The sequence below is a fragment of the Mixophyes fleayi genome, chromosome 1 (genome assembly GCF_038048845.1).
Source record: "Mixophyes fleayi isolate aMixFle1 chromosome 1, aMixFle1.hap1, whole genome shotgun sequence".
NCBI lineage: Eukaryota > Metazoa > Chordata > Amphibia > Anura > Limnodynastidae > Mixophyes > Mixophyes fleayi.
This window is the reverse complement of record NC_134402.1, coordinates 407,147,589-407,169,088: the sequence shown is the minus strand read 5'-3', so window position 1 is coordinate 407,169,088 and position 21,500 is coordinate 407,147,589. Positions and strand designations below refer to the sequence as shown.

At 41.0% G+C, this 21,500-nt stretch overlaps 1 protein-coding gene across 2 annotated transcripts in view; it reads left to right on the top strand.

Moving 5' to 3' along the window:
• Window positions 1-11,731, top strand: part of CERT1 (ceramide transporter 1) — a 62,634-nt gene extending 50,903 nt beyond the window's left edge. Inside the window, exons 8-18 of one of the 2 annotated variants that reach the window (XM_075181976.1) lie at window positions 510-602; window positions 2,521-2,604; window positions 4,238-4,330; window positions 4,833-4,898; window positions 6,146-6,241; window positions 6,389-6,521; window positions 6,613-6,683; window positions 7,059-7,187; window positions 7,450-7,579; window positions 8,214-8,351; window positions 8,998-11,731. In XM_075181976.1, the coding sequence (XP_075038077.1) occupies window positions 510-602; window positions 2,521-2,604; window positions 4,238-4,330; window positions 4,833-4,898; window positions 6,146-6,241; window positions 6,389-6,521; window positions 6,613-6,683; window positions 7,059-7,187; window positions 7,450-7,579; window positions 8,214-8,341 (1,023 nt within the window). In that variant the 3' untranslated portion in view covers window positions 8,342-8,351; window positions 8,998-11,731. The remainder of the gene's footprint in view (window positions 1-509; window positions 603-2,520; window positions 2,605-4,237; window positions 4,331-4,832; window positions 4,899-6,145; window positions 6,242-6,388; window positions 6,522-6,612; window positions 6,684-7,058; window positions 7,188-7,449; window positions 7,580-8,213; window positions 8,352-8,997) is intronic. The other variant, XM_075181987.1, reaches the window with a different exon arrangement.
• The last annotated feature ends 9,769 nt before the right edge of the window (window positions 11,732-21,500 follow it).

Genomic DNA, 21,500 nt, shown 5'->3' with positions numbered 1-21,500 from the left:
TTCAGAGATGCCCTTCTGCATACCACTGTTGTAACACATGGTTATTTGAGTTAGTGTCTCCAGTCTGGACATTCTCCCCTGACGTCTCATTAACAAGGTGTACTGCTTTCTGGATGTGTTCTGTTTTGCGCACCATTCTCTGTAAACTCTAGAGACTGTTGTGCATGAAAATTCCAGGAGATCAGCAGTTTCTGACGTACTTAAACCACCCATATTCATTCCAGGATCAAAATCCCTTTGATCACATTTCTTCTCTATTCTGGTGTTTGGTCTGAGCAACAACTGAACCTCTCCACCATATCTGCATGCTTTTATTCATTGAGTTGCTGCCACATGATTGGCTGACTAGATATTTTCATTATCTAGCTGGTGTCCCTAATAGTGTCCACTGAGTGAGTGCTTATTGAATAGTTATACATACACACTTATTAGCATTGCCAATATTGTTGAGGTATTAGGAGTTGTGATGACTAATTAGGTGAATTAATATTTACATCTTTCGCATGTAGGAAATTGAGAAGAGGAGGCGAGTAGAAGAAGCCTACAGAAATGCAATGACAGAATTAAAGAAAAAATCCCACTTTGGAGGACCGGACTATGAAGTATGTGATCTGTTCCTGCTGTTCCCCAGTCTTTTCTTTCTTTCCTAAATAAATGACGACCCCTCTTTAAATTTCTAGCAATATGGTGAGAATGTAGCCACTCCATTGTAACCAGTAGACTATATTCCTTCTACATGTAACTCCTCAGTGATGTGATCCGGTAGTGGTGACTATTATGTCACCCAGAAAGCCTATCCCTGTTTTTATATACTGGTTTCCATGAATAGACTGATGTGATTCATAGATGGATAAAATGTGACATACAAAGGCTTAAACTGCAAGTCCCATGATGTCTGGCCTGCCAGAGATGCTGACCATTTATGGTGGGACTTGTAGTGCCACAACAGCTGAGGATTATAATGTATATCTTTGCTGTCTAAATGTACAGGTTTTTCATGTATTTAAATATCCTGTATATGTGGGTCAGTTTAGATTTTTATACATGTGCATTCTATATTTGGTAAAGAGAGAAATGTATGGCATAAAGTTTCTGTGGGAACACTAGTTTAGTTTTTGCAATGTACTGTCTTCCAAGGTACATCATTGGCATGAATCCTTCACCAAATACCGTATATACTCGTGTATAAGCCGAGTTTTTCAGCACATTTTTTTTTATGCTGAAAAAGCCCCCCTCGGCTTATACACGGGTGAACTTACCTGGTCTCCGTTTCCTCAGCTCTTCAGTTCCGCAGTGGAACGCATGTGCGTTCCACCGACAGGAAGTTCGGCACAAATGCCGAACTTCCTGTCATTGGAACGCACATGCGTTCCACTGCGGAACTGAAGAGCTGAGGAAACGGAGACCAGGTAAGTTCGTTCTCTCTCCCTCACTCGCTCCCTCCCTCCCTCTCTCCCCCTCCAATATTAACATAACGTGATTTCCCTATTCTTTGGGGGTGAATTTGGGGGTGAATTTCAGATATGGCATTTGCTGGGTCTCATAATACATTATTATTCAGGATACCGTACATTGATGGTTCTAATTTATACGATTCATTTATAAAACAGTTTTTTCAAATTAAATCAATAAAGTAGAGTAACAAATCAGGGGGTGTGGAAATATTAAAGCACACATATATAAAGATATTTATTGACAGTGTCCCCCTGCACCCCATTTTGAAATGTCAGGGCTTCACTAAAATGGCAAGCTTATATCAGTAGCTAATCAATCAAAAACACACATGATATAAAAATGTGTAAAATAAAAATGCATATACAGATGTAAATAAAAAACATAATAATGAATAAATCTACAAAAATTACCAGTAGCTGCTGCATTTCCCACCCTAGGCTTATACTCGAGTCAATAAGTTTTCCCAGTTTTTTGAGGTAAAATTAGGTGCCTCGGCTTATATTCGGGTCGACTTATACTCGAGTATATACGGTAGTTCCATTTATAAAGTGGTATTTGTGCTGTAAACCATTACATTAAATGTAATGATTCAAAGTTAATTTGTAAACTAATCTTTATTTCCCTGAGTTGAAGAATCCCAACACTTGCTGTACTAAATGGCTGCAGTGTCTTAGTCCTTCTTACCATGACTTTGCACACGAAACATGAAAGTGAAATAAAGAAAAAACATGACAGCAGAGTATAAAGATCACTTATTGTCTACACGTGTAAGAACGTTGCCAGAGCAGAATCTGACTTCAGGAAAATGAACGCAAATGATCTCAACTCAATACCTTAATATAACATGTACTTAGTCATTTGATTTATGGACTTAGGGATGTTATAGGAACGCATGTACTAAAATGCAACAGTCTTTAATTTTGGACACCCAAAGAATCTAAGCACACTCGCTGGAAAAGAATAAATGGGCCTACTGTATTAACCTATATACTGTTAACTCTGTCCTCTTGGGAATAAGTGTGTGTTCATGGTGTGTGCAAAAATCATTCTTTCCTATTTTGATAGGAGGGACCCAACAGCCTGATTAATGAGGAAGAGTTCTTTGATGCTGTTGAAGCTGCTTTGGACCGACAGGACAAAATTGAGCAGGTATCTGTCACCATATATATGTCGGTAACTAGGGGGTTATATTCTGTAAGTAGGGCATACATTCCTCTACGCTCCGTCTAGTCTCATCTATCGCATGCGCACACACCTGCCCACATTCTCTGTTCTGCCAGTGTCTGCCGCCTCTCCTACTCTCATCACTACCTCTAACTCTCTCTCCAAGACTTCTCCTGTGCTGTTTCCCACCTCGGAAACTCCCTCTCCCTTGTTTCAAACGGACTCTCAAAACTCACTTCATCAAAACCTACCAGCTCTCCTCCTAACCCATCATTACTGGCTCTACCACACTGACTCTTAACCTTTCTCACCACAATTGATCTGCCCCTCCCCTCTAGATTGTAAGCTCTCACGAGCAGGTCCCTCTTCCCTCATGTCCATCATTATATTTGCCACAACACACTTGTGCCTTTCCTCAATCAGTGGCTCTGTTTTTGTTTGCTGCACCCATCCTTCTGGGCACAAGATCAACTTGTCCCAATTAGCTCTCTTCTGCCCCCCTAGTCCCCCACGTCTCATGCTGCTTTCCTTCTTCAATTAGAGGTTATACACCGCCTAGCACTTCATTGCTTCATTGCTGTCTACTGTACTTTTCTGCCTATATTTTATTGCACTGTTATGTCATGTACTATTTTACCGTATACACTCTGGTGCTGTGCGCCCTTTGGTGTCTTAGAAGTAAGATAATAACTCCCCAACCTGAGTTAATGTATACCAAGCCATTCCTTGTGCATTTAAATATTTAAAAATGCTTAATTCTAGACTGATGTACCACTTGCGGCACACACACCACAGGTTAAGGACCTAGGGTTCAGATGTCTCAGGTGCAAATCAGAGGAGTTCTAGCAATGCCTCAGCTTTGTGTTTTAATGTTTCATTTAATTTATCTGATATACCTTTACTAAAGCACTGAGGCATATAACCAGTGTAAAATGCTAGTCAGCAGTGTTAGAATTTGCATAATTTTTAGGCCCCAGCCAAAATATAAGGAGGTAACCAGCCAAGAGTGATATACAGTGAAATGGCTTTCCCTCTCACCTCTTTCCGTATCATCCACAATGTCACTAATATTAAACAATCAGATTAAACTATACATGCTGGTAGCTGGAGTCACTAACCTTTGCTACATCAATCACCTAATGACAAGTAATGCAACAAGACTGATCCAAATACGTTTGTTACCTGATGATGGGTATAGTGTGGTAGGGAGCAACCTCTCAATCTCCCAGAAGTCTAAAGTAGATTACAGTTATAGGTACCTAATCATTACCTGTTAGAATCCCCCACCTGACTCGGTTATGTTTCAACTAATAGAAGAACTGCTTGTTGAGTTATGGCGAAAACAGGAAAAGGGAGTTAGCTTTGACCTGCATCTAATGAGATGCTGTAATCCAGGCTGGAACACACTGCAGTCTGTAAACTCGGGTGTTCAAGCCAATAGGTGACAAACGTTGAGCAGCTGAGCAAGGGGAAATAGTGGTTCTCCGAAAGGGTGGAATATTTAGTTATATAAACTTATTTCCCCTGGAATAAATAGTGTTAGCAGAGGGCATGTAAATGAATATAATATGGAAACCATTATTTTCAGTAATCTGACCAACTTTCCTTTTTTCTTCAGTCTCAGTCAGAAAAGACCAGAACACATTTGTCTTCATCTTTATCAACAAGTGATGCATTCACAGGGGTGGGAACTCACAGATATGTCCGATCGGTAAGTCCAGACTTATTGCTTAATGTGCTATAGAATGCTTTGTTTTTCTGTGCCGAATTTAGTGGAATTAAATCTATGTGCTCTATTTTAGCCATGATGAGATCACACAAATTAAATCAGAGAACGTTATATTAAAGCTAAGCCTTACAAAGATTGCAAATATTGTTGACGGTGAACTGAAAGTGCCCTTTAACAAATTCATTGACTTAGATCAATATATTAAAACTCCTGTTAGTAGCAGTATATGCCGTGCTTCTGTTAACAGATGTTAATTCCCAATCAAGTTTTTATGTAGTTTTTCTATGGTGCTGCCCATAGGGAGAACTAGTTGTGGCAACAAAATAGGCCCAACTATGGTTTTCTTTAAAAAAAAAAATATAAAAAACCCTTTTATTTGGGGTCTGTGGCACGGTTTACAGGCACCGTGCGCAGGTCCTGAGTCTAGTATAAATAATTGTGCTGCTCCTTTCTCCTTACCTGATTTTTCTTTTGTCTATGGTAGTCCCCTTGTCATTCTTCTCCAAATGATCTAGTCAGTACTTCTGATGGGCACAGATTCCAGAGTGAGGTACTGTATTGTTGCACAAGTGGGACACTGCTTGCTCTCGTGTTCTTTCTAAACCGTTTTCTGACTCTCGTGTTAAATTGCATCCAAGTGTCCCTAACCATTAACACAGTACTAATACTGAACTGTTATGAACCTTTAACACTAATCAAAATTAGACTGCAGCATTAACAAACTAGCAAAAAATAGTAATGGTAAGTATATTTGGCATTAAGTGAGTTTTTCAGAGTGAGAACTGTACATGCAATTTGTGTAGGAAACTTCACGGTACTGAACTCTTAAAAACCTTGAATATTTTAGTGGGTAACTTGTAACATTAGGTATTTATGTTTTGCATTTGTTGAAGAGGTACTCCTAATACGTTAATATATGTTTGTCTTCTAAAACATTGTTTTGATTGTCATTGTGCATTGTTACATGTCCTCTAAGTCCATTCAAACTTCCCTCTACCTGCCAACCAGGTGTGCCTGGAATGAGGACCATTAGGAAGCATGCTCAGGATGCTAACTGCATACCAAGCAGTGCTCGGCAAAATGTAGGGCCAGTTTCACTACCATGCCTCTCCTTGGTGACAGTGCTGGGAAGCAGTGGCAGTCATTAGCCTAGTGGCCAGGCTGGCTAACAAGTTGGGTAAATTTTAAGACAAATAGCATGCACCTCAGTTTTATTAATATAGTGAACACAGAGCCAACTATAAACATGTGAAATCACCTTTTCTCTTCATATATTAGTGCTTGGTAAAACACATAAAATATTTAATACATTTTCAATGTTTTTTTTTGGGTTTTTTTTTTGTTTTCTTTCTTTGAAATAATAAGCACTATATAAAGTGTGATTAGGTAGTGGTATAGAGCATATGGTTAAATATTTATTTAATGCCTTCATATTACACAGCAGTTTTATAGATAATTAATCATTCACATCAATCTATGCTCCAGCAGAGCTTAGAGCAAGTTAACGTACTAGTATGTATTTTTTGTGTGGGGCCAGTGCACCCGGATGAAACCTGCATGAACACGGAGAGAATGTACCATCTGTATATCTAGTGCCCTGGTAGGAATCAAACCCAGGATCCCAGCATTGAGAGGCAACTGTGCTAACCACTATGCCACTCTGCTTCCCATAAATAGCTAAATTGCCATCTTTACGCCAATATCTTCAAATGTATTTGTAAGATCTATGTATTCCATATGAAGAATGGATGTGCAGCCCAGTGTGCACATATCTTGAATGTATGTGTTATCTTGTAGGTGGAAGAGATGGTACAGAACCATATGACTTACTCACTACAAGATGTAGGGGGAGACGCCAACTGGCAACTAGTTGTGGAGGAAGGAGAAATGAAGGTGAGAGAACGATATACCTTTCACCTAAGTTATAGGAGCTGATGTGGACTTTAACCTAGTAGGTTGCTTGGTTTTCTTATAATCTCTTGGGACCTGTCTGTAGTCTTCTATCTGCAAATGATGGTAAGATAATAAATTTCGTTGCAGGTTTATAGAAGAGAAGTGGAAGAAAATGGCATTGTACTTGACCCACTAAAGGCCACTCATTCTGTGAAAGGAGTCACAGGACATGAGGTCTGCCAGCACTTCTGGAATGTCGACGTACGCAACGACTGGGAGAGTAAGACCCTTTTCCAGTGCTAACTGTTACATTTGTCCTCTTCTGTATTGTATTATTTTTACTTATTTTATTTGTTCCCGTGTTCTAACAGCTACCATTGAAAACTTCCATCTCGTTGAGAAATTGTCCCCAAATGCAATCATTGTATACCAGACACACAAGGTATGCCACATTTACGTGTGTATTCAATGAATTAACTCTCCGCAGGCTTATACTTTATGGTGGGTTAGATGTATGGGTGAGTCAGACATCGGCACCCTTTTAATGGGAACAAACGCCATCAAAATGATCTGTAAATGTGAGATCCCTCTGTAAATAATGGACATTAAAAAAGATAAAAGTAAAATGTTCTGCACAATTTTATAGATAATAGCCCTTAATGCTTTGTGAAACTATATAAAAATAAGTGCTGGACCTGTCTAATTGCCTATAATTGGCTAGATGATGCAGCTAATCAGAAGGGTCATCTAAGCCATTCTAATGTGCTCTGCGTGCAAGGAAATGGATGGTAAATGGATACTTGTGGTTGTTTTGCAGAGAGTGTGGCCGGCTTCTCAACGTGATGTCTTGTACTTATCTGCAATCAGAATGATACCAGCTGCTAGCGAGAATGAAACGGACACTTGGATTGTGTGCAACTTTTCAGTGGACCATGACAGTGCTCCCGTAAGTATACTGCTTTTCACGGCATGCTTTTGCGCACATGTGGTTAACATGCTGTTGAACTAGAGTTCCCATCAGCCATGTTGCTGCAAGTTGCTAATGCCTATTTTAAAGATAAATTTAATTGTTGGTGCAATGTATGGATTTTGCCATCCTCTGGTTGTATTGAATACTAAATGGGGAAAAATAGGACTAAACGGGAACAGCATTTATTGTGGTCTACTTTGTCTGATGTGCCACATTGTAACTTTTGTGTTTGTATTAGCTTAACAACCGGTGTGTTCGTGCCAAAATCAATATTGCCTTGATCTGTCAAACATTGGTTAGTCCACCGGAAGGCAACAAAGAAATTAGTAGAGACAACATTCAATGCAAGATCACATATGTTGCGAATGGTAAGGCTCATTTAATTTCTGCTTGTTACGTATACAGTTCCACTTCTTTTTGGTCATAATTCGGACATTTGTGTCTGAGCGCAATAGTTGTGAAGTATTACTCGTAAGAAAGTATATTTTCTTTCCACTATTATAACACATTTCAGATACATATATTTGTTAAAAAAAATCTTGTCCTGAGAAGTATATTTTCTTAGTCTACCCAAGTGCGTTCTGGTTGGGGAAACTGGTTTGGTTATGAAAGTACAAACCTTGCAATCTATAGAACACTGAGGTTATGGTGTAAGTACAGGAGGTTGTGTAATCGGCAGCTTAAAACTACTTTAAATGCTATAGGTCTATACTGTAAACACTTGAAGCCATTAAATAAATGTTTGCTGCATGTATATTTTCTGACTACAGAGTGTTTACTTACCAAACCTGCTGCTTTGGGCTCTAGCTAGATCCTGCTTGTGTGGGATAGAGCAAAGGGCCATTTTCACATTTTGTATGTCATTTTAAATATGTCATTGATATTTTGTTACATCATTGTAAGAATGTGTTCTCTTAAGTAAAGCAGTGTGTAATACATGTAATTGGCTGCATGTTAAGATGCACGCTCCTGTTTTGACTAATCTGCTTTGTTTCTTTTTAGTGAATCCGGGAGGGTGGGCTCCTGCATCAGTACTCCGGGCAGTGGCCAAACGGGAATACCCCAAATTTCTTAAAAGGTTTACTACATACGTGCAGGAGAAAACCTCAGGGAAATCTATATTTTTCTAACAATTGTCAGGTGAGAACAGCTTCTATCATTGTAAAGTGGGAAGGTTACCTACAGTGGAGGCAGCTCAACCAATATTCAGTCTCTAAACTTACCAGAGTATAGTGACCTCACTGAGTCATGAAGTTGGTGGTAATAAACACCTAACATTGTGTGCTACACCAACCCGCATGAGACAAGACCTTCCTTCAAGATAATTATTTATATGGAAAGTAATGTAATTTAGGTATTGATTAACCTTGCAGGGCACAGGCCAGATGAGGTCATCAGGTTTTTTTTAAACCAAAAGGACAAATTGTAACTGTCCTTGGAAATATAACGTTTACATAAATACATATTTTGGAGAGAATATTTTAGAAAAATTTAAAGTTGGTATCTCCAATAATCTGCGATTCCCTTGGATCTATTTCATTGATGGTTTTATATAGGATAGTGATGTGTTAGATCCATATCGGCAAGAGGCTGTTCTGAAGGGCCCCAGGTGACCTCAAAGCCGTTTCACATGGTCAGCCAGAGGTTAGCCTTCAGTCAGGCCCCTCAGTGTGTGGCCCCTTAGAGCAAGAGCCCCTTTTTACTGTGCCTGCAAACGTTACCCACCCCTGTTCTAAAGAATAACATAATCTCTTGTGTGCTTTATTAAACAATCTTTGCCGTGCAGTGAAATGAAGAGGCGGTTAAGAACATTCCACATTGGATGACAATGAATTACACCTCCAAGATGGAACCCGGGGTCTTCAGCCTTTTTACATATTGTCCTGAGGAGAATGAGGAGTCTACCACAAGACTGAATTTCAAACACTAGCTGTCTTCTGCTAGGCCTTCTTGCTGAATTAGTGTGTAAATTATAACTCCGTTCTGAAGAAAAGATTTATATATATTTTTTTTTCTTTCCCTTTTTCTATTTGCTTGCTTCGGAGGGTCATGGGAAACAATTACTGTAAGGGATCGAGGCTTTAATTTTCTACAACTGTAAACGGCTTACATACCATAGGCCTGTAAAAGTAATGAAGCCATAACTGTCCTGTGTTTCTGTGCATGTTCTGTTGTGATATTCATGAACAGAAACACGGGTGTTTTTAAAACTTGTCTGAAAACAGTTGTTAAAAGGATGTTGGTGTTTGATTTTTTTTTTTTGCTTTTTTTGCTTTCTATATAAATTGTTTTTTTTGCTAGCTTCTTTGCTAGCTTTTGTGATGGTAATAACTGAGGGCTGTTATAAGCTATGGCTTTGCATTTCCTCATGAAACTCCAATGAAGATGTAAAACATCTGAAGGAGTTCTACAGTCTAAGAAAGCTTTATTTTTATTTTTCTTCTATAAATCTATATATTTCTATTTGTATTTTTGTTGTGTTAATAACTTGTAGCAGAAATTCTGTTCTATAACTGGGTTCTCACTACACCATTCTTTTGAACAAGCCCTTAATGTGTGTTCAGTTGAATGGCTGCTGTGTTTTGCACTAGCCCAGGGTTTCCCAAACCCAGTCCTCAGGGCTCCCCAAACTGCAGGTTTTCCATATCTCCTTCTGGAGCACAGGTGTATTCATTACTGACTGACACATTGTAACAGATCCACAGGTGGTCCTAATTATGTCACATGTGATCCGGAAAACCTGCACTGTTAGGGAGCCCTGAGGACTGGGTTTGGGAAACCCTGCACTAGCCTCTTGCTCTGGTGTGACTTGAGCATTCATACTTATGTTGGCTCTGTTGCCTACACACAGTAGAGACGATATGTGGGCCGAACCAATATTCCGCAGATCAATCCACTGAACTTCAACGACGTTGCTAGCTTCAGTGAATGTATAAGCTGACTATTGGTTCAGTCCACAAAATGACTGCTTCCACTGTGTAGGTAATATGTACACTAAATGTTGTGCAAGGACAGTCTATAGACCAAGGGAAAGAGTAACCCTAGCACTGGAAGTTACTAAACTGCAAGTCTTTTCATGCCCGAAACTTGTTTATATAGTGTGGTCCACAATAATTCCAATCAAAGGCTGAAATTTGTTTATGCCAAATCATGAATTAACAGCAAATATTCTGCTCTAAATATCATAAAAAAAATAGATTTAAAATGTTATTTGCAATCTGTAGAACATTCACCAATATAAAGTGTCAGATGCAGGGAACATGTGTCATTGTTGGCTAGCTGTGTGCGAGTCTTTGTTAGACATCCCCTCAATTGTCGGCTTTTTCTGAAATATATAATTGTTTCGGGAGGACATTTAAGTTTAAAAGAAATGTTGACATATATTTGTGAATGTTATTTTAGGTTTAGTGGCAATTTAAAAGGGAGAGCTGTCAACGTTGCATATTAAAGTTTGGTTATTCTTTGTTCGATTCTTGTTCATTGACAATCTTGGTTTTTTGTTTTTTTTTTTGTTTTTTTTTTTACATACTATGGATAACTAAAATGTTTGAAAGAAAGTTGAGTCTTCATGTTTGCAATGCTAGCTTCCTACTGAGCCTCTGTGCAGGTAATCTCCAGTCATTTTACCGCTGGACAGTGGCTGTACTGTACCACGGTCTTACATTTTATTTTTGCACCCGTCTGTATTTTAGAGCAATGTTTTTTGGAAATTCTACTTAGGTGGTATTTCAAATCTGATATGTGATCTTGTTTGAAATTTGGCACAAATAAAAATGCTCATGACCAAGCGGTTGTTGCAATCAATAATAATCCTCAAACTAATCATGAAAACAATGTTTGCATCAGTAAATGTTGCCGTCCATCTTCAGTTTCTCTCTCCTTAAAGTGAGGCAATTGGGGATCCTGGATTAACTCCTTTGTTCCATTGACATCAGTCTCGTGCATCCGTAAGAGTTTGTTTAGATTTGCAATAACTTTATAAACAAGTGCCGATTTGGCGTTTTCTGCTTAGAGTGATTATCAGTGGCAGCTCTATCTGGGGCTGTTTTATTGCTTCTATATCTAACGATGCACATATAAACATAGTTGCCTTACCACTACAAAGCTCTGTTCAAGGATTGATCTAGAAGTGCCTACGTGGTAATGTGCAGGTGACCAGAACCCAGAAATCTATTGCATAAACCTTTTTTGACGAAAAGAAAAAATATTCAAAAACCAAAACATGAAGTAGCCACTTATCGGTTATGGAAAACAGTTATAAATATGAATGTTGGTTATTTTTGGTTATTATCGTGATGCAAGTAACTGTGGCACTTGCAGTGGTGGAGAAGCCTGCAGTGCATTCAGCCACAATGCATTGGAAAGCTGCTCAACATTTTGAAGTGCTGAATTTGAAAGCTTTATTTTGAGAAGGCTTATGAAAAGTTTACAAAACCATATATAATTCTTAATATCATTAGTTGCATTTGCACTAAATGTGTTGTAATTTTGCTATTCTGTAAATAAACATATTACACTAACTTGTGTGGTGTTACTGAAATCCATTTATATGATTGGTCTTTAGTGTACATGGTTATAGCTGTACTCTTAAAGCAAATACAAGAATTACCTTAAATGTATAGGAAATGTGTTGTGGACAATGTCAAATTAAAATATACACTATATGGACAAAAGTGCATGGACATCCAAACTTCACATCCTATGTGCTTGTCAGACTTCTCATTACATGGGCATTACTATGAAGTTGCTGTTCCCTCCTTTGGTGCTATTATCCCTGGGAAGTCTTTCCACTAGATTTTGGAACTTTGCTATGGGGATTTGCATAAATTCAATCGCAAGCAATTAGTGTTTTGTGCTTTTTGGGTTTTTTTCCTTCTTCTATTGCTATTTTATTACTTTTCTGCAGTGTCGCATACAGAAATCAGTGCCTGATTTTCTCAGCTGATTATTTGGGGTCCTGAGGAGATGTTCCAACCCCATCCTTTATCTCCAGGTAGTTTTTAGTCTATCTCTCCTGCACCAGCAGTGATTTGTAGGATATAGCAAGAAGTAGTTTATACAGTTTGCAGCACGCTTGCTCCTATCAACAGCCATTATGGGCAAAATATTTCTAAGGATAAAATGTAAGGCTTTATGTCTCCTTATCATATTGCTGAATTGAATTTGGGTACATGTGTATTTGAGTTTTTCGTTCCCCTGTCGTATCGCAAGAAATCACTAGAGGGAGCCAAAGCACTGTAACACGTGTATAATTTGTTTCGACAGAAGGTGTGATTGAATTCAAACAATACATAGTGCTGCTATAATTGAACAAACCTGTTCATGGTAAAGGGGAGAAAATGCAATATTTAACTATATATATTATGTAGTATGTAATGCTGAAAGCAATGCATATCCCATTTCAAATTTAGTGTAGCTTTCCCACTGGGAGCTGGTGACATCACTAAGGTATAATGGCATTTAATGCCTCACTTTTTACTATGAACTAGTAACTGCATTTTCATGAATATTGTTTCAGCCCACTGAATGGATGCCACCAGTTTAATTACCTCTAAGCACTGCGTTTGGTTTTGACTGAGCTTATTACCATAGAATCCCATGGGCTCCTGGCCTGAAAATTATAGCCTTAAGCACTTCTGACCCAACACTCTAATACAGTAGTTGAATCTTTGCCAATCTGACTTTGTTTTGTGTTTTGGGTTAGTTTTATGAGCCTGAGGTGCAATCTGTGTCGGACTGGGGCATGAAGGGCCCACCGGGGGACTGCAACCAAAGGGGCTGTTGCCAGCCATCATAGAGGCGAGGCTAGACACTAGAGGGGCAGTGGTCAGCCCACGAAGGACTGCTAGCACCATATTGTAGTATATAAAGAATGTAGTGCGTGTGTGTATATGTATGTATGTATGTATATATATATATGTGTATGTATGTATGTATGTATGTATATGTCTTGACCTGCCCCAGAGCAATCACCAAAAATCAGGATTGTCCCACTAGAGCAGTCTTGGCTAACCTGTGACACTCCAGGTGTTGTGAAGCTACAAGCCCCAGCATACTGTGCCAATATATAGCTGCTTATTGCTGGAAGGGTATGCTGGGACTTGTAGTTTCACAACACCTGGAGTGCCACAGGTTAGCCAAGACTGCTCTAGACTGAACATTTGACAGACTGTCCTACCTTTTCTTGTCACTTTTAGCACCTGTGGCTGCTGGTTTCTTTAGTTGCGGCTTGTCTGAATGTTGAGGGCCCTATTTAGAATTTTCTAAATGTACCCATTTAGTTTTGTTTTTTTTTAACCAGCCCGGCGTTAAATCAATAGGACCCACAATTAATATGTAGGCCTTCCTCCAGCCCCAACATTAAAGTAATAGGTTTATTAAATGGGAATGTGATTTCCCTCCCTCCAGACAGCCCCTGCATTAAATTAATTGCATTTACGTATAATAAATATACCTATTTCCCCCAACTGTCACTGCCATTATATAATTCATATTCACATTTAATAAATAGACCTCATGCTCCTCAAACTCTGCCCCACATTCAATTAATAGCCCCTAAACCACCCCAACTTAAATTAATAGATCTCAGTATAAAATTAAATTGCCCCACCTTCACCCTACAAACAAAATAGCACCCATTTAGCCAGGGCTGACTAGAGGGGGGAGCGGGTACAAATTACCCAGGCCTAGGCCTGCCTGGGGGCCTCCTGGAGACCCATCTTTCTTTTAAAAAAAAAATAAAAATTTTTTTTTTCTTGCTCGTGGGTGTCGCGCACACACCCACGAGTGCAGGGGTCACATCGGTAGTGGTTAAATCCTCTTCATCTGGGGTACCTTCAGACACCAGGTCATGTGACTGCAGTGGTCACATGGCACTCATTGCGGGCGGGCTGCTGGATATCTTCCCGTCCTGTGTGCTGTGCAGTGGAGAATAATGTAAGAAGGTGGTGTGCTGGAGAGGGGGCATGTGTGATTAAAGCAAGTGAGCAGAGGACATGTGTGAGCAAGCTGCTGGGCAGAGGGGGCATGTGCGAGTAATGCATCTTTCAGTAGGAGGGTGGCCTAGTGCTTTTCACCTGATAGACATGCCCCCAATGAGTGACGCCCCCAATTGCATGACCAATCCAGCGGCAACCTTTAAGATCTGGGGGAATGAAGGGGGCTTAATGACACAATTAATCCCCACCCCCTTTCACACTGCCATGCTGTCTGTGCTCCCCCTTGCTTCTGTTCCTTCACTTGTCTTTTCTATCGGCTGCTCTTCTCTCCTCTTCTATCTTCTTGCCGACTCCTCTCTGCGGCGCTCCTCACTGAACGTCCGGCGTGATGACGTCACGCCCCGGGGGATAGCCTGGTCCCCTGGCGGGCCAGTCCGACCCTGGGTCCAATGCTTATGTGCTAAATTCATGACAAGTGCCCAAAGTGCTTTACAAAAAGCACTGTGTTCTAGGGGTCAGCCGGCCTTTAGGCTCCCTTCTGAAGGGAGTCTGAACAGCTGCTGTCAGTGGGAAACTGATGGCCACACACACCTCCCTAGTACAAGGTAGTGGGGCCCATAAGAGTACAGCCTGCTATCGAAACGTACAACCCAAAACAAGTGAGGGGAATAAAGTAAGTTTGTTCCTGGTAACGTCAGTCTTTTGTGCGGAGTTATATAGATGTATAGAGATAGATATAGCTATATATTATATCTAATATATAGATTGTGTGTGTGTGTGTGTGTATACATACACACCCACCCACGATAGGAGGACTAGAAGTGAGCAATGGCCAGTAACCTTAGTCATTAGTATAATTTATCATCTTGGTCAGTACAGTCTTTGGAGTGTTGGCAATGAAAACTGGTTTGGGTTACAATCCTGCTTCTAGTAGCTGGTGCTATGAGAAGTAGAGAAGATGATTTTAAAATGTAGGTCTCCTTTTATGTCAACAGGTTGAGCGTATCAGTTAATGAATAACTAAAATAAGGAAGTGTGTGTGTATCAAAATAGATGGTGTGATGTGAGGCTGAAGGATGTTGAAATTCTAAATATAACGCTTAATTTAAAAGACAGGTTGTTAAACATTGTGGAATTCAATAGGGGTTTGCAAATGAGTGGCACAAAGATTTATTCGCAAATAGTAGAATAATATGTTCAAGCGAAGTGATAATAAATACAGCCGTTACTTATCGCAGGCGCTCTGGATCCAGTGTGCAGTCATTTAATCCTGAAGTCTGGGGACAAGATGTCTGACCACTAGATGAGAAGCTGCTGCTTATATATACACACAGAAATACAGTAATACAATGGAGATGGTATATCTTGCATCTATGTCGTCGGTCTCGGTTTTAATCTTGTACTTTCTCCGGATTGTGAACTCTCCTGCAGTGGGTGGAATGGACCCAAGTGTCTCTCTCTGCAGCCTTCAGTGATGTAGTACTGGTCAGCAGCACTTGGTACGGGCCTTCCCAACGGTCTGTTAAACAACCTGAACGTAAGAAATTGCGGATCATAACATAGTCTCCAGGTTCAACATCATGACGGTTCGTTTCTGGCATACCAGGTGACAGCATTTTTAGTTTTTGTTGTTGTTGCTTTAGCTGTCTACTCATTCTTATAAGATATTGTACAGTCACTTCATTATTACACTTCAAGTCGTCTTGTGGACTAACGATCAAATGAGGTTGTCGTCCGAACAGTATCTCAAAGGGGGACAGATTAATAGGAGGTCTGGGAGTGGTCCGAATGCTATGGAGGACCAATGGCCAAGCCTCTGGCCATGCCAACCCAGTTTCAGCCATTACCTTACCAAGCTTGTTCTTTATAGTACCATTTACTCTCTCCACCTTACCACTGGCTTGTGGTCGGTAAGGGGTGTGAAGTCTGCTACCGATTCCCATGAGTTTACACATATTTTGGAAGATATCACCAGTAAAGTGGGTACCCCTATCACTTTCAATGATTCTAGGGATACCGAACCTACATACAAAGTCTTGTACAATTTTCTTTGCAGTGAACACAGCAGTATTAGTGGCAGCCGGATATGCTTCTACCCAACCGGAAAACACATCAATACAAACTAACACATACTTTAAATTCCTGCACGGCTGTAATTGGATATAGTCAATTTGTATTACCTGAAAAGGTCCGTCTGTAGGAGGGATGTGGGATGGCTCAGTTGGAATAGTTTTCCCAACATTATTCCTCAAACAAGTAAGACATGACATTGCTTTCTTACCAGCCTGAGAGGAAAATCCGGGAGCACACCAGTATGCTCTCACCAGTTTGCACATACCTTCCTTACCCAGGTGAGTCAGGCCGTGTGCTGCTTCAGCCAGGCTTGGATAGTACGTTTGGGGAGCTACAGGCTTACCTTGTCCATCCTTCCAGAGTCCTGAGGACTCTTGGCCACATTCCTTCGCCTTCCAGACCGCCTTTTCCTGCAGGGAACACAAATCTTGTATTTCAATTAATTTCTGCATGTCTAATGTCTGAAAAACCATCATATTCTCGGTCGATACAGTCATAGGTTGCCCTGCTGCCCATTTAGCAGCTTCGTCTGCCCTGTTGTTGCCCAATGACACTGGGTCTTCTTCAAAGGTATGGGCTTTGCACTTTATGACGGCGACCGTTCTGGGTAACTGTATCGCTGTCAGAAGTCCTTTTATGTGTTGTGAGTGTGCCACTGGTGTACCTGCTGCTGTCGTAAAGTTTCTAAGACGCCAAAGGGCCCCAAAATCGTGCACTACCCCAAAGGCGTACCTAGAGTCAGTGTATATATTGGCTGATTTACCCTCTGCCAATTCACACGCTCTCCTTAGTGCTACTAGTTCCGCCACCTGGGCTGAGTGAGGTGGACCAAGGGGTTCAGCTTCTACCTCATCCTGATCGTCTACAACAGCATAACCAGTACATAGCTCTCCCGTCTCTGTCTATGACAACTTCCATCTGTATAAAACGTAAAATCTACATTTTCTAAGGGGGTGTCACGTATGTCGGGCCTTGCAGTAAAGGTCTGATTCAGGTGTTCCATACAGTCATGCGTGTCAGTATTCTTGCTTAACTCATCATCAACCAGGGTCTCCTCACCTCCCACCCTTTGTGTCTCTAGAGACACATACGGAAGGTATGTAGCTGGATTTAAGGTGCTACATCGTTTGATGGTGATGTTTGAGGGTGCCATCAGGGCTAGTTCCCACTTTGTGAATCTAGCTGAAGAAACATGTCTGGTTTGGGCTGAATTTAACAGAGCTGATACAGCATGGGGTGTATAGATAGTTGAATTATGTCCTAATACTACGTCCTCGCTCTTACCAGAAGAGCCGTTGCTGCTACACTTCTGAGACATGTTGGGAGTGATCTTGCCACATTGTCTAATTGTGCACTGTAGTATGCTACCGGTCTGCTAGCGTCACTATGTTTCTGTGCGAGGACACCTGCTGCACAACCATCAGCTTCTGTACAAAATAGCTCAAAAAGCTTTTCATAATCAGGTATTCCCAATGCAGGTGCTTTAGTCAGACTATCTTTAAGATTAAAGAACGCTTGCTCTGACTCTTCTGTGTGTACAACACGTTCTGGTTTTGCCGAAGAGACTAGCTCCTGCAATGGTAATGCCAGAATAGAAAAACCTGGGATCCAGGATCTACAGTATCCACACATCCCCAGGAAAGTACAAATCTGCTTCAGGCTCTGCGGCAGAGTCATGTGTTGTATGGCCTCAATCCTGTCGGTTGTCAGGTGTCTTAGCCCCTTAGTGACGCAGTGTCCTAAGTATTTGACCTTAGTCTGACATGGCTGTAATTTATCCTTTGCCACCTTGTGCCCTGTTTGTGAAAGATGAAGCAACAATAATTTAGTATCATGTAAACATAACGTAAAAGAATCGGAGCACAACAACAAATCGTCCACATATTGAATTAGAACAGACCTATTGTGGGGTTGAAAGGATTGCAAACAGTCATGTAAGGCTTGGGGGAAAATATTGGGGCTGAATGAACCCCTGGGGTATTCTGGTCCATGTGTATTGCACTCCCCTGTAGGAGAATGCAAAAAGGTATTGGCAGTCAGGGTGAAGAGGGACTGAGAAGAAAGCAGAACATAGATCAATGACAGTAAAATGACTGGTAGACAGTGGAATCTGCATGAGGATGACAGCTGGATTCGGCACTACGGGGAATTGGCTCTCAACAACTTTGTTAATTCCCCTTAAGTCCTGGACTAATCTATAGCCCCTCCCCCCACTTTTCTTCACAGGGAAAATGGGACTATTTGCTGTACTGGCTGTACGAATTAAAATCCCTTGTTGTAACAGCCTCTCAATAACAGGATATACCCCTAGTTCCACCTCCGGTTTTAATGGATACTGTGGGATTTTTGGAGCTATCCTACCACTTTTTAGATTGACCATGACAGGGGCTACGTTTGCCATCAATCCAGTGTCCTGTCCATCTCTGGTCCATAGTGAACCTGGTATTTCCAGCAACATCCCCTTTACTTTAGATGGACTTTGTTCTATAACAGGAGAGTGTAACATTAACCTTTGAGGGGTGTCCAATATATCCTGTACCTCATGTGCGACCTTCTCCGGTATATCTAAGAACACACCATCAGAAGTACAGTATATGACACATCCCATTTTACATAACAAGTCTTTTCCCAGCAAGTTAGTAGGAGCCGCCGCAGCCAAGAGAAACGAATGCTTGGTATGCAGGGGCCCGATAGTAACTTCAGCGGGTTTAGTTAGTGGATAATGCAACACTCTTCCCGTTACCCCGATGGCTTTAATTGTTTTACTGGTCACCTGTAGATTGAAAGGAGAGGTTATTACAGATCAGGCCGCCCCTGTATCTACAAGAAAAGTTTGTTTCCTACCAGCTATGTCAACTATCATTGTTGGTTCTTCTCTCTGACTCTCAGTTAACCTCACTGGCTGTAGACTACAGGTATGACCTGACCCCTAGTGCTGACTATCATTTTCCCGTGCAATATTTGTTGTTCTAATATGTGCGGGTAGATGTGAGTCTTCGATTCTATGTGAGTTTTTCCTTGGAGGATATCTATGTGTCCCACCTCTAGGGCTGTATCTGTCTTTTTTACAATCCCTTCTAATGTTTCCTTCTTCATTACAATTGAAACATCTGATCACTCTATGTTTCTTGTTATGTGGGTTGTATGCTGGTGGTCGTGTATGCATCCCCTCTAGAGCCTGTATACTCACCGTCATTAACCTATCACCTTTCTCCTCCTTCTGTCTAAAAAGGTTTTTGTCATGCTCCACAGCAGACTCCCTAAGAGAATCTACTGTGATGCCTCTCCAATTAGGTAATGTGGTTTGTACTCTGGTTTTTACATTTTCTCTAAGGCCATCCATTAATACTCCTACAGCTACTTCCCTATGATGTGGGTCCTCCCCTATGTTGGATATCCCAGTAAACCGTGTTATCGCTGCTATAGCTCTAATGAAGTAATCTGCTGCTGTTTCACTATCCTTTTGTTTAATGGTGAAAATCTTACTCCAATTTACTACTACTTGAAAATAGATGGCTAAGTGTTTGACAATTTGTTCTATATTTTTTTGGTTAATCTCATCAGTCAAGGTGTCATCTTCCTCCAACAAACAATCTTCAATAAATTTTTGTATGTCAGTATTGGGAGGAAGACACGCCCTCAACACTACACGCCAATCCTTATTGGTTGGTTCGTGGGCATTTCCTAAGTCTTTAACAAATTTCTGACATTTAGCCAACTCCTTTCTAGGATCTGGGAATTCAGTCATAATGGAACGTAATTCTGATCTAGCCCAGGGACAATGCATTGTAACATTTCTTAAAGGAAGTACACCATCCTTATCCGGTTTCCCATTTGGAACTGATATTGTGCGGACTGGGTACGCACCCACTGGTTCACTGTCTTCAAGGGACACTACAGGATTTGCTGGTTCAAGATTTAGAACGCTTTCACTCCTAGTGATCACGTTACTCTCACCTATCTCAGCCATTTTCTCATACTGTGGGCAGCACAGTGGCCTAGTGGTTAGCACGTCTGCCTCACAGCACTGGGGTCATGAGTTCGATTCCCGACCATGGCCTTATCTGTGTGGAGTTTGTATGTTCTCCCTGTGTTTGCGTGGGTTTCCTCCGGGTGCTCCGGTTTCCTCCCACACTCCAAAAACATACTGGTAGGTTAATTGGCTGCAATCAAAAATTGACCCTAGTCTCTGTCTGTCTGTCTTTGTGTGAGTGTGTGTATATATTAGGGAATTTAGACTGTAAGCTCCAATGGGGCAGGGACTGATGTGAATGAGTTCTCTGTACAGCGCTGCGGAATTAGTGGCGCTATATAAATAAATGATGATGATGATGATGATGATACTTACGCTGAGCCTCTAGTACACTAACTGCATGGGCAATGGCCGAAATCACAGTGGGTTCATCTTCATCTTCTGATACACTTGCTTTAAACTGGCTTAAAACAGGATACAACTTAGCAATTTTTCTTTTTTCAGTTTTAATAACGGCTGTACTTACCGCTCCCGCCACAGAAGGTGGCGGGGGCGCGCTTGCGCTGAGTTCGCCACGCTTCTCAACGGCTACTTCCGCCGTGCACGCGCTTTTAGCCACGCCTACTTCCGCTGTGCATTCGCTACTCTGCCACGTGTTACCTTCCCTTTGCCACAATTTTAAACAATCATTATTTTTATTTCTCTTTTTCGTTGACTTGATCAACCATACTTTATCTTTTACCGTATTTAGTACCTCTGCATTAAAACTCCCTATTGTTGGGAAAGGCCTATCACAATCTTTGGTCATCTTGACCCACGTGTCGCAATACGCAGTTGCGTATGCACCATATTTCTTACACATGAGAAATCTCGCTGAACCAATAGGACCTTCCTTAGGCAGTACACTGACCATCTCTAGCGTATGCTTAGCACCCATGTTGAACAACACCAATCTATGCAGAACGCTTTCAACAATTTGCTACAAACACTCTACTGCTAGAGATCTCTTACTGGCCGTGGACGTATTTGCTCAAGCCGCGTCCACTCGCTTCCCCTTGTACTAAACAAGGACCCCTAACACAGACAATATCACTGTGGGACCCAAGGGCTATCAGCTCTTCGATACCCTGGCTAAACCACAAAAATCTGTTGAGTTTATTATAACTGGGAGAACAAAGTCAATAAATCAACCAGCCTTTCCAATATAATTCCTCCTAGCTGCTTCACCAATTCGCACTAACAGTGCGGTTAGATCGCACTGCCTACCAATACTAATTATTAGCAAACCTTGCAATCTATTGGTAG